The 13,572-nt window shown below is 41.0% G+C and overlaps 1 protein-coding gene across 1 annotated transcript in view; it reads right to left on the bottom strand.

The window, feature by feature from the left end:
- Nucleotides 1–12,956: 12,956 nt before the first annotated feature.
- LOC121711078 (wiskott-Aldrich syndrome protein family member 1-like) overlaps nt 12,957–13,572 on the bottom strand; it is a 60,060-nt gene continuing 59,444 nt past the window's right edge. Inside the window, 2 exon segments of the mRNA XM_042094377.1 lie at nt 12,957–13,240; nt 13,566–13,572. The exon segment at nt 13,566–13,572 is cut by the window's right edge and continues 426 nt beyond it. Of these exon segments, the coding sequence (XP_041950311.1) occupies nt 13,083–13,240; nt 13,566–13,572 (165 nt within the window). The 3' untranslated portion in view covers nt 12,957–13,082.

Raw genomic sequence — 13,572 nt, 5'->3', positions numbered from 1 at the left:
AGATTGTGAGCGGGGTGACTTGCATCACTCACAATTTTGGTCGCCTTGCGGGTGAGGTGGGTGGTGTAAATGTCCTTCAGGGAGGGGAGTGAGGCACCAATGATCCTTCCAGCTGTGTTCACTATGCGCTGCAGGGCTTTCCTGTTGTATTCAGTGCAGCTTCCGCCCCACACAGCGATACAGCTGGAGAGGATGCTCTCAATGGTGCCTCGGTAGAATGTGGTCATGATGGCTGGTGGAGCACTTGCTCGCCTGAGTTTCCGCAGGAAGTACAGGCGGCGCTGAGCTCTCTTCGCCAGTGATGCAGTGTTGGTGGTCCAGGAGAGGTCTTCACTGATGTGCACCCCCAGGAATTTGGTGCTGCTCGCTCTCTCCACCACAGCACCGTCGATGGTCAGTGGCAGGTGTTGGGTGTGACCTCTCCGGAAGTCAACAACAATCTCTTTGGTCTTGCTGACGTTCAGCAGGAGGTTGTTGTCCCTGCACCACGTGGTCAGATGGTCGACCTCCAACCTGTATTGAGTCTCGTCGCCCTTGGTGATGAGACCCACCAGAGTTGTGTCGTCAGCAAATTTCACTATGTGATTGTTGCTGTAGGTTGCAGTGCAGTCATGCGTCAGCAGGGTGAAGAGCAGCGGACTGAGCACGCAGCCTTGGGGGGCCCCTGTGCTCAGTGTGATGCTGCTTGAGGTATTGTTGCCAACACGTACTACTTGGGGCCTCTGACAGAGGAAGTCCAGTTTAACGAGCCAAAGTTGAAGAGCTGTTGTCCGTTATTGTTCGTGCAAATATAGGCTGATTCATGTTCCCTTGCATTGTGTAACTGAGGTCCATGGCTAGTCTGGCTTTCACCAGACCAAGCTCAATCTTTTAAGAAATCAAAAAATAAATAGCGGGCAGATCAGGCTGGGTTCACCCAGCCTAGTCCATAGGCACCCGATATTGTTTAATTTTCCGATTGAGATATCCACGCTCTGGCTATTCTAAATGCAAAAATGCATCAGGGAGTTATGACAAAACTGTAACTAACAAACTAGATCCTAATAGAAAGCTGTTAGCTTCCCTAAGCTACAGGTAGGCTTATAAGGTAGGCATTTACAACATAAATTGTCAATAGGTTATGCTGGCGACACAAATAAAATCTCCTTTGGAAACCAATGGCTTACGCCTTACAGTAGGCTATCAAGCGGACTTAAACTGCCATATCGTGGCGAGAAGTTGTAATAAAATTCACGCAGCTCCATGAGTCAAGGAAAGCGCGAATGAAGTAGCCACTTCTAAATGGGACCCACTACACAGTAGCTTAAGGTGTGTTGCTAAAGCAGCCATAATAAAATGAAGGTGTCATTGTTTGGATACTTCACACACACGTGCTTTTTAATTTCACAGACTACAACTACCAAGCTGGAATCAAAGCACATCGATTCCCCTCTCACACCCTGCACGCACTTAAACAAATAAAAGGCGTATAGGCAAAACTGTATCAGACCGGTGTAACGTTGGTAAATCTTCCATTGCACAGAATGATTTTTGTAGCACGTGCAACAAATGACAGTCGAAAGATATAATTACAGTGCTGCTATCAATTTGCTTGGTATAATCGCATTTATAGTTTTCTACAAATACAATCAATCAAATTGGCCTCCATCACTCAACCAACGCTAACGGTAACATTACCTAGGTCCTTATTTATATTATAAGATTAACGTACCTGCAGTAAAAACCAAGCATGTCCGATAAACATCCTCAGATTTATTTCGGCTTCAAGAACACATGGGAATTACATTTCATGTGAACATCGTCCTATCCTTATTAGACGTTCTCTGCGGTCCTGTAGGAAGTGTCCGTTGTTTTTCCAACCCACTTTTAACTTCCAACAAAATTACGTCTCACTGCAACGATGCACCATCTAGTGGACAAACGACTACTTACCGCCAATACTGGAAATGCAGCCATGATGATGATGATGAATATTTGGCTTTCTTTTAATCCTACTGAATTTGTAATTATGTATCGGCCGTTCTAATACCGATAGTATGTGGGTGCCTGTGTGTGTGTGCATGTGTATATGTGTGCACCGCCATCTACAGGCCAATGAGTGTACAGTCACTAAATGTACACATAACCTATTTTTTTTTAGACCCCCCCATGGATGAAATTCTACGAAACTTGGCATACCCCCAGAGAATGCCAGGTCAATCATACACATAATTTGGTGCAGTTCTGAACATCTTAACTGAAGATAGGGGCGATTAAAGCAGAATAATATTGCATTTTCATTTTTTACCGGGGGGGTGCAAATCACAAATGAGTGATTATGGGCCAGGTTGATGTGGGCCCTTGAGACCAACATACCATAAAAGATTCTTCATCCTCAGTGCCACGGTTCAGGTAGTTATTTAGGAAAAACTGCTTTTTTTGCGGTTCGGGGGGCCCAGCACGGGGGGGGGGGGGGGGGGAGTGGCCCCCGGGGACGAAACGAAATTTTTCCGTAAAAGTCTAGTGGGGCTACATATCCACCAAATTTCATGTGCCCCGGTGGTTCAGTGTCCCGGGTATCGTTGACCAAAAATTCAGGAAGTAGATGACGGAAAAAAAAAACGAAAAAAAAAAAAACTTTGACAATCCCTATATGACCGCTTCGTTAGCGGCGGTCATACATAACAAGTAATTCACATTATAGGCTACTTTACTTTTTTTGTCATGTCAGGGTAACACTATGACAAGCCTGTTCTGAAGAAGACTCCCATTCATTTTGACTGCATGGGAAGAGAGCGCGTCTTTTTCGATATTAAAGAAACGCCGACTCTATTCATTCCGAAAGTCCACCGCATAGCAGTGCAACGTGCATGTTCACATTTTTAGTAACAACCGCCAAACTTGCTTGCTTGCCTTACACATCTAAGTTTTCCGACTATTTTTCTTACCTTATTTTTTCCGCTGTGGATGTTACTGAGCTTGTAGAAGTTTTAGCTCTTACTTTCTGAACATCTCGCACTGCCATTGCCCGATGTCAGTTCTGAGTCAAATCACTCCATAATCTGTCTCCCTTTTACACGCCTATTCCCTGAATGGTAGGCTACAATAACTACACGTTTTATACATAATATCGAAACAAAATAACCCAGTCAGTCTCTTCTACGAGATGTTTAGGCCTCCTCCAATACTGGCAGCTGGGCTCATAGGTTGCAGATTTGCTTAGTGGCCTACCAAGGCTCTGCAACGAGACGCGACACGGGAGATGAATCATCGGTCAACTTGCACTGTAGCCTATTCTACTTTCTTATTGCACACTGGAGAGGAATACATGCTGGTAGGCTACGACAGGCTACTTAATTTAAACTTTGTTACCTTTAGTGTGTGTGTGTGTGTGTGTGTGTGTGCGTGTGTGTGTGTGCGTGTGTGTGCGTGCGTGAGGGGTTGCTCAGTGAACAGTGGCGGTTCTAGGATTTTTCTGAGACAGGGGCCACAAAGGGTCCACATCATACACTGAGGGGCCAAGAACCGGTCAACATCCATACACAGAAAATCCCTTGTTCAGTAAGGCAGAGGCACGTAGTCTACGTGATATGCAGGACAATACGCAGTATACCCAAAGTCCTTTTAGGCAAGTCCCTCCACTCAACGGCCATATTGCAACGCTTTTTGGGCACTCATTGGGCATCCTATTCGGCGTGCGCAAGGCTTCACGACACCAATCTTGCTCCAACGGCAAGTTCACAACACATGATTGGCATGATGTCTTCACATCACACCACATGATTGGCTCAATGTATTCACATGTCGAAGTTTTGCCGAGGAAGGAGTGGGATATGTGTAAACAACGGCCATATTGGCGTTACAAACTAGCCCTATGCATTTCTATGGAGGATTTTTTGAGTGCTGTGTCTCCTCATTAGAAAGTCTCTGGTATACCCACTTAAAAAGCATCACCATCTCAGTATACCCACTTAAAACAGACAAGGATAGGTATTAATATTTGGGGTTGATCACAGTATACCCACTACAGCTAACTAGACTACATCACAGCAGTAAGGTACATACATTTCACCAGTCTTGCCTTGTTCAAATACTTGAATGCTAAATGCTAAAAAACAAAAAAGCCAATACAATTCTTAACAATTTTCCCATTTATTTATAATGTGCATTGGAAACACAATATAAAACTAAAATATAATAGACACTTCAGTGGAAATACATTGATATTTTAAACAAAAATCATACATCATCATACACACATTTTTCGTTCAATTAAACAAGTTTTACTTTAACTCTTTCCCCTTTTGTTGATAAGAGAAACCACTTTCACTGCCAGTTTGCGTACATTAAAACAAACACACACGCACAGTACACACACAGCATGTGAGCAACAACTACATCATATTTACACAATTTTTTCAACAACTATTTTTACAATGGTTTAATTTGGAATGGTCTTTGAAGCCACCGTCTTGCTTCCAGTTAGAAAAGCCTGATTCTGCTTTGAAGACTGACGATGGGGCATTTGAAAGCGAAAAAATTACGGAAGGGGTAGCAAAACACTAAAGATGGAATATTCCATTTGAAGTCTTTATCAGAAGTCATTGAGTGGCCTCTTCCTATTTCCGTGCTGCATCTTGCGGAATACCAGTTTAGGAGAGGTTGTACAGAACCATCTGCTCTGGAATGGGAAATGTCTGGAGAGAAGAAAATGAAACAAGTTTGAGTAACTTAATTGTTATTAACTTTCATAACCCACTGTCAACCTGGCATTTCTAAAATGAATGACAAAATATGCTCACTGTAGTGGCAATAGGAAATAGCATCATACCATTAGGAGCGGCTATGCTTAGTGACTGGTGGTTCTGAAGACTGTGGGTTGAAGTCACCAGCTCCTGCGCCATCCCAGTCTGTAGGCTAGGTGAAACACAAATGCGTGTCACAAAATCCATGCTTGTATTCAGCATGTCGTCTGGCAACTGTAAAACCAGTTATTGTTTTTTTTTTTTAATCATATAAAGCTTGAGTGAATAGAGTAGAAAATTTAACCAATTTATCTCAATGAAACTCTCCTTGTCCTAACACTTTGAGACAGAATTCATGCGAAGCCCATGAATCAAATAAACTCAGAATAGTGGTTAATAACTTTGCAATGATAGTTCACATTAACTACAAAAACGTAGCGTTAGCTATTAGGCATGTATTCTCATGTTCATGTTAGCAGCTGCCAAACTTTTTCCTCAAGCAAAAAAAATCGAACGTTATTTACATTTGGTAAGGCGCACTAGCGCATGTAATATTATTCATTTCGGACCCCAAACAAACAGGATGTCCATTTCTCTGCATTTCATATAACCCCTGTGGCCCCGCCCCTAGAACCGCCCCTGTCAGTGAAACATCGGAATACACTAATTCCGCAACACCGTCTCTGATAGATAAACAAAGCAGCATGCATAGAAGCAACTAGGCCTAACTGCCTGATGAAAATTTGACTATTTCAAAGCAGGGGCGGTTCTAGGGGCGGGGCCACAGGGGCCCGGGCCCCATCTGAAATCTCATTGGCCCCTGTACCATCAATCATCAAGTGTCAAACTTGTTGAGAACAACGATCAGAGATGCAATTCCATTCCCAAACAACTGGTGGCAGTAATGCACCTATGAAGCCTGAAAGCTAAAGCACACAGTGAACTGTAAAGGAAAGAATACATTTGGCTAATGTGCCTCTGCTAATGTGAAGAAAGGATACATTTGGCTAACGGAAGTATCAGCTAACGTGAAGAACCGATACATTTGGCTAACGAAAGTATCAGCTAGAATTCTAACGTGAAGAACCGATGGCAGCGTTTCATCCTCCACAGAAGTTTCTTGGTGAGTCACAAATCTCTATGTTGGTTATCATCATTATGTGAAAGGGACGTTTATTTGTTGCTGTCCCAATATGTTAAGTTTTTCAATTAAATTACGAAGCAGCAGCAAGCTTGCAGTGAACTGTTAACTGACTTAGTCAGTGAACTGTTAACATTAACTTAACGTTAGGTTACTTGAGTTGAGGTTTGATTGTTATTCATTGTTAGCATGCTGATAGATTTTATGTAAGGTAATGTATGAAGTGTTTGAAATGGTGTTATATGAAATGCAGAGAAATGGACATCCTGTTTGTTTGGGGTCCGAAATGAATAATATTACATGCGCTAGTGGGCCTTACCAAATGTAAATAACGTTCGATTTTTTTTGCTTGAGGAAAAAGTTTGGCAGCTGCTAACATGAACATGAGAATACATGCCTAATAGCTAACGCTACGTTTTTGTAGTTAATGTGAGCTATCATTGCAAAGTTATTAACCACTATTCTGAGTTTATTTGATTCATGGGCTTCGCATGAATTCTGTCTCAAAGTGTTAGGACAAGGAGAGTTTCATTGAGATAAATTGGTTAAATTTTCTATTCAATTCACTCAAGCTTTATATGATTAAAAAAAAAAAACAATAACTGGTTTTACAGTTGCCAGACGACATGCTGAATACAAGCATGGATTTTGTGACACGCATTTGTGTTTCACCTAGCCTACAGACTGGGATGGCGCAGGAGCTGGTGACTTCAACCCACAGTCTTCAGAACCACCAGTCACCAAGCATAGCTGCTCCTAATGGTATGATGCTATTTCCTATTGCCACTACAGTGAGCATATTTTGTCATTCATTTTAGAAACGCCAGGTTGACAGTGGGTTATGAAAGTTAATAACAATTAAGTTACTCAAACTTGTTTCATTTTCTTCTCTCCAGACATTTCCCATTCTAGAGCAGATGGTTCTGTGCAACCTCTCCTAAACTGGTATTCCGCAAGATGCAGCACGGTTTAACCGCGGAGTCTGCGGCTGTAACCGTGAACCGCGCATCTCTAGTGTGTGTGTGCGAGTGTGTGCGCGTGTGTGTGGACATTTGATTTCTGTGGACATTTGATTTCTCCATATCTTTTACTACATTCAATCGCAAGTTTAAGTTGTAAAACATTCGGGTCTGTCCAGAAAATAGGGTTACAAGTCTTATTGTAAATAAAAACGATACATTCACCTCCGGTATCAAGATACAATACAACACTGGATAAAATTCTATAAAAGCTCTGTGCAGTCCACTTTTTAACAATATTGCTTTTGAATAAAGTCAAAGATCAAAGGATTTATAGGTAACTAATAAAGGATAGAAGAAAAATCTGCACACTCCAGTCTGTGAGTTAAAAATTCTTTTGCACAGACTGATGTGTGCAGATTTTTATCCAATCCTTTAACAGTATTGTTTTTAAAACCAAATATAAAAATGATGAGCAAGACATTCATCAATAACTCTACTGGTTGTGAGGAGTCTAGAAATATGTGTCACACACAGAGCATTTCTGTTGAAAATAACCATTGGGCACTCCGGCCTTGTTCAGAGCTATGGTATGTATCTTTATGGTCTTGTTGATATAAAAACTCATAATTTCATTTTAATTTAATATATATTAATAATATAATATTTTCTGTTGTTGTTGATATAGTTGCTATTATAGCTATTATGCTTAATGTAGGCCTTTTCACTTTTATTTTAAACCCTAACCATAATATGATCATTTTCATATTATTTTTAACAGGTGTGATGTAGCAGCGGTAATGTCACCGATCTGTCGATCCAGGCATGATTCCCGCCGTTGTGAGTCCATGATGCTTTGGATAAAAGCATCTGCTAATATCAGTAAACTTTAACTTTTAACTTTTTAATAGCCCGAATGAGCCCGATAGGTCTCATTACTGGCCCTCTGGCAAGCACAAACACCATGAACATACTGACTCCTCCTGGCGAAATTATATCATTGCTGTGTTCCTTCTTTCCCATCATAACCTGCTCACTGCAAGTCAACGTCTACCTATTATACACAAAACAGTAGGAAAATAAATTGATTGTTAAGTATAGGAGTTCTTATTAACTTTTGAATAAAAGAAACTTGCATTACATGGCTTAGGCTACCTGACTTAGCCAACCTCTCCTCTCAAATAGTACACCCTGACCTGTGTATTCTAATATTCATACTGTGTATTAGGCCTAGCTTAAATCCACGTCCGTCATATGCTACAATGTTACTATGTTCTGAACATCTGTATTGTACAGCTTGGATGCAACGTGACAGTTCATTTAAACTTAACGAGTTTGGCGAATTAATATACGGGTGCTGGTCATATAATTAGAATATCATGAAAAAGTTTATTTATTTCAGTAATTCTAAAAAAGTGAAACTCAAAACACCTGCAAAGGCCTTTAAATGGTCTCTCAGTCTAGTTCTGTAGGCTACACAATCATGGGGAAGACTGCTGACTTGACAGTTGTCCAAAAGACGACCATTGACACCTTGCACAAGGAGGGCAAGACACAAAAGGTCATTGCTAAAGAGGCTGGCTGTTCACAGAGCTCTGTGTCCAAGCACATTAATAGAGAGGTGAAGGGAAAGAAAAGATGTGGTAGAAAAAAGTGTACAAGCAATAGGGATAACCGCACCCTGGAGAGGATTGTGAAACAAAGCCCATTCAAAAATGTGGGGGAGATTCACAAAGAGTGGACTGCAGCTGGAGTCAGTGCTTCAAGAACCACCACGCACAGACGTATGCAAGACATGGGTTTCAGCTGTCTCATTCCTTGTGTCAAGCCACTCTTGAACAAGACACAGCGTCAGAAGCGTCTCGCCTGGGCTAAAGATACAAAGGACTGGACTGCTGCTCAGTGGTCCAAAGTTATGTTCTCTGATGAAAGTAAATTTTGCATTTCCTTTGGAAATCAAGGTCCCAGAGTCTGGAGGAAGAGAGGAGAGGCACAGAATCCACGTTGCTTGAAGTCCAGTGTAAAGTTTCCACAGTCAGTGATGGTTTGGGGTGCCATGTCATCTGCTGGTGTTGGTCCACTGTGTTTGAGGTCCAAGGTCAACGCAGCCGTCTACCAGGAAGTTTTAGAGCACTTCATGCTTCCTGCTGCTGACCAACTTTATGGAGATGCAAATTTAATTTTCCAGCAGGTCTTGGCACCTGCACACAGTGCCAAAGCTACCAGTACATGGTTTAAGGACCATGGTATCCCTGTTCTTAATTGGCCAGAAAACTCGTCTGACCTTAACCCCTATAGAAAATCTATGGGGTATTGTGAAGAGGAAGATGCGATACGCCAGACCCAACAATGCAGAAGAGCTGAAGGCCACTATCAGAGCAACCTGGGCTCTCATAACACCTGAGCAGTGCCACAGACTGATCGACTCCATGTCAAGCCGCATTGCTGCAGTAATTCAGGCAAAAGGAGCCCCAACTAAGTATTGAGTGCTGTACATGCTCATACTTTTCATGTTCATACTTTCCAGTTGGCCAACATTTCTAAAAATCCTTTTTTTGTATTGGTCTTAAGTAATTTTCTAATTTTCTGAGATAATAAATTTGGGATTTTCATTAGTTGTCAGGTATAATCATCAAAATTAAAAGAAATAAATCATCAAATAAACATTTGAAATATATATGTCTGTGTGTAATGAATGAATATAATACAGTGGTTTTCAAAGTGGGAGCCGGGGCCCCCTGGAGGGCCGTGAGGGGGTGCCGGGGGGGCCTCAGCAAGTTGGAAGGAAAAATAAAAGCAGCAAATAAATACATCTGGAAAATTTTAAATATACCTATTACTATGAGGGTTGTTATACAACGCCATTATAATAATTTGTTGCATATCTGAACATTATATTTTTAATGATAATGACTGGGAATAATAGTAGAGTGATAGCTCTCATATAGCAGAAAGCCCCAAATGCAATTTTTACACATTGTATGCTCAAATTGCAAAGTGCTTGTGGCTAAAATAATTATTAGGATTACTATTATTATACTATTATATAATTATATAATTATATAATAGTATAATAATTAATTATATATTACTACTATTATACTATTATATAATTATTAGGACAACTTTTTGATGATATTCTAATTATATGACCAGCACCTGTACAAGTTTGATACGGCCAACAAATTGGATCTATTTCATAGGTGTGCAAATAACACATTCTAAATTACGCAGGACAACTGGGAAATCCACCAAGCAGTGGATATATATATATATGTATATATATTTGCTTGAGATAACATTATCTTTGATTTGCTAGGACTCTTTTTTTTTTAAAGTATATATTTTTGGCCTTTTTATGCCTTTAATGATAGTGACAGTGGAGAGTGACAGGAAGCGAATGGGAGAGAGTTGGGGTGGGATCTGGAAAGGACCACGGGGCAGGAATCGAACCCGGGTCGTCGGCGTACGGTGCAGGTGCCCCAGCCAGTTGTGCCACAGCTGGGGCCAGGACTCTTGATATTGAACTTGCAGGTAAGTAACTAATCTTAAATAAGTGTTGAGGTTTCCTAGACGGTAGGCCTAACTAAGTGTTTAGATGGTTCCCAAGACAGTAACTAAGTGTTGAAATGGTTCCCAAGACAGCAACTAAGTCAGGGGTTCCCAACCTTTTTTGGCAGGTGAACCTATTTTGATGTCACAAAATGTTGGTGACCCCATCATTCACAACATCTCTGTTGTAACACCCACTCGAGAGTGGGACTTTGATTTCCCCCAAATGTCCTAGCAAGCTAATTTGTTTGGCTATCTTTGCGCGTGTGGTTGTTTTGATACTTTGTTTGGAACGTTGATCAAGCATAATTATGTCAGTCAATCATCTAATGTGGGCTGTCTAAGTTTATTTTTATGTAGGGAGATTGTAATGATTGTAAGGATCTGATTACATGGGATTTTTAATATTTTTTATTTAATGTATGTATATTTTAATGTAATTTGCTGGTCAATTGTAAGATACCAAGTATCTCAGGCGACCCTATTTGAACTTCAGGCCACCCCACATGGGGTCCCGAACCCATGGTTGGGAAACAATTAACTATAGTTTTCAAGACAGTAACTAAGTGTTGAGAGAGTTCCCAAGCCACTCCAGTCTTTTTGAGTGTGTTTGTGGTTTGTTTTTGTAATTATTTATTCTGTAATTATTTATATATCATCAGGTGGAAGTTTGTCTGGAAAAACTCACTACTACGCGTACAACTATGTGTAGGTTTATCTAGGTTTGTAAAAGTGTCTTTGTGTGCTTTTTGTAATGTCTATGCTGTGTCTATATATCCATCACAACACTAGACGTGTACTGTATATTTATTCTGTATATCTGTTCTCTAGTGAGTACCATTTGCTTGCTGTAGATATATACTGTATAAGTCTTAAGTCTATATTTAAGTCTTTTTCTTCTTTTTTAGGTAAGTGTGTCAATGGAGGACCAAGAAAGTAAGAATTTCATTGTACCATGTTTGCACTGTGCATGTTTGCACTGTGTCTGTCTGTCTGTCCATCCATCCTAACACGACTGGGCTACTGCCATTGGGTAAGAATGAAGAAACACATGACAAATATCGTAACATAGCATTAGATTTTTATTAATTCAAGCAAAATGGGACGGTCAACAGTTACATAAGTTACACGGAAGGCTCGCTTACATTTTTTTTTAAAAAACAAAACAAAACAAAAATCAATGTCTTTTTGACCTTCCGCACAGGGACATGGAAACAGCTAAATCCTTTTACCAACGCAAGCAAGAAGTAGTGACAGCACAGTACATTCATTAACTCAACGAATACGTTTATACAAACCATAAGGCATAGAAGAAGAGAGAAATACAGAAACGAATTAACGGCGAGGGGTTGTTTAACCAGTCGCAAGAACCGCGAGGGGTTGTTTCACCAGCCGCAAGAACGCGTCGTCTCACCGCCACCAGGCTGAGCAATGGTAAACCGTCTTGGCAACTTCCTTGTCTGATATTTAAAAACATCACCCAAGTATGGCTTAGTGTGTTGCATCGCTCTAAAATTTGTCAAGGCGACAAGCTGCCATTAACTTTGTATAGATGTGAGTTTCTTTCTTTTTTTTTAAATCCCTTACATTAACTAAAATCTCCCCATGTGTATGGTAGCTGCTCGCTGTCAAAGTCTCGTTGGCTCTTTGTAGTGGATTTACCTTAAGCACTCAAATTACTCTCACATGCATACACGCGCACACAGACACACACACAGACACACACTCAGGTAAAACAGGTGCAAAACTTCAATAAAAATTCTCAGTATGATCAGGGTTGTTTGGTAATTGCTTCACTGCATTTTCTTTTTCTTTTCTTTCACAGATACAACAACAGGACACTACAATTTTTCACTCAACAACGACACCATTCCCAAAGTAAAAATAACACACACACACACACACACACACATACGCAGAGAAACAACCGACCTTCTTACTGCAAACTTAACACATATTTCCTTTTCAACTGCTTCCTAATGGCATTCCAAGGTTCCTTTTCAATTAGTGGCTTTTTGAAAAAAAAAAAAAAAAATCTTCAAACAAAAAATCTCTTCAGCACAACAGTAAGTCTGTAATTCCTTCATCACCCCGAGGGTGGCAGCAGAGAGCCCAAACTGAAATTCTGACCTTCCTAGTGCTTGTACATGAAACTATAAACAGACAAACAGGGCGGTAGATTTCTAAATTGCTCTTTCAAATGTCATTGTGCGAAAACAAGACACTGAGTTATTTCCATGTTTTTTTTTTTCTTTTTAACTGTACAAGATGAAAGAGTTCACACAATTTAAAACTGAAATCTTATAATCTAAACTGTCAAAGATGTGTAGTAAAAATGAATACAAAAACAGTTTCTTTTCCTTGTCCTATAACATAGCTGTATGGAACACCGGAGGGGAAATAAATGAACGAGATGGTCGAAATCTCCATACAAGGCATACCATGGGGATGGTGGGAATGAGAGAAAGAAAGAAAGGAAGAAAGAAAGAATATGGATAGAACTGCAGACAGGTAGTCAGACCGATAGGCAGACAGACATAATGAAACGGAGAGAGAAGAGAAAAGACAGGAAGTGCAGATGAGAGCAGAGGAAGTGATGGAGATAAAAAGCTGTGGTGAAGGCATGATGATGATGATGGAAAAAAACAAGAGTAGGGGAGGGACAGAAAAGGAGTGATGCTCTCTCTCTTCTTTCTTCTCTCTCGTTCACTCCATCCAGTCGACCTCGTCGAACTCGGAGTCGTCCTCGGAGTCGCTGTACTCGACGGCGATGCGGCGGGACAGGATGGTGGCCACGTCGTTGCCCACACGCTCGTGTTTCTCTTCCTGGGCACGCTGCTCCTCCACCTTCCGCAGCTGGATGCCTGACAGACGCACAAAGACACGGAAGAGAGGGAGTGAGAGAGGGAAGGAGGGGGAGAGGGGGAGAGAGAGGGCGAGAGAGAGAGTTATGTTTTTTAATTTTTTTTGCCTTTACTCAGATAGGGACAGTGAAAAGTGACAGGAATGGAAGAGAGAAATGGGGTGGGATCAGGAAGTGACAGCAGGCTGGGTTCCGAGCCAGTGCTCATGGAACAAGAACCGTAGAATCCTAAAAGCCCAATGGGCCCACTTCAGATAACTGAATCCAAAGGAAGAACTGAAGCACACAAATAACTGAGAATATTTGTGGTCTCAGGCTCCGCCTACCTTTCCG

Source organism: Alosa sapidissima, chromosome 6 (assembly GCF_018492685.1).
Source record: "Alosa sapidissima isolate fAloSap1 chromosome 6, fAloSap1.pri, whole genome shotgun sequence".
NCBI lineage: Eukaryota > Metazoa > Chordata > Actinopteri > Clupeiformes > Clupeidae > Alosa > Alosa sapidissima.
Note: the sequence above shows the minus strand (reverse complement) of the source record. Positions and strands in the feature narration are given on the sequence as shown.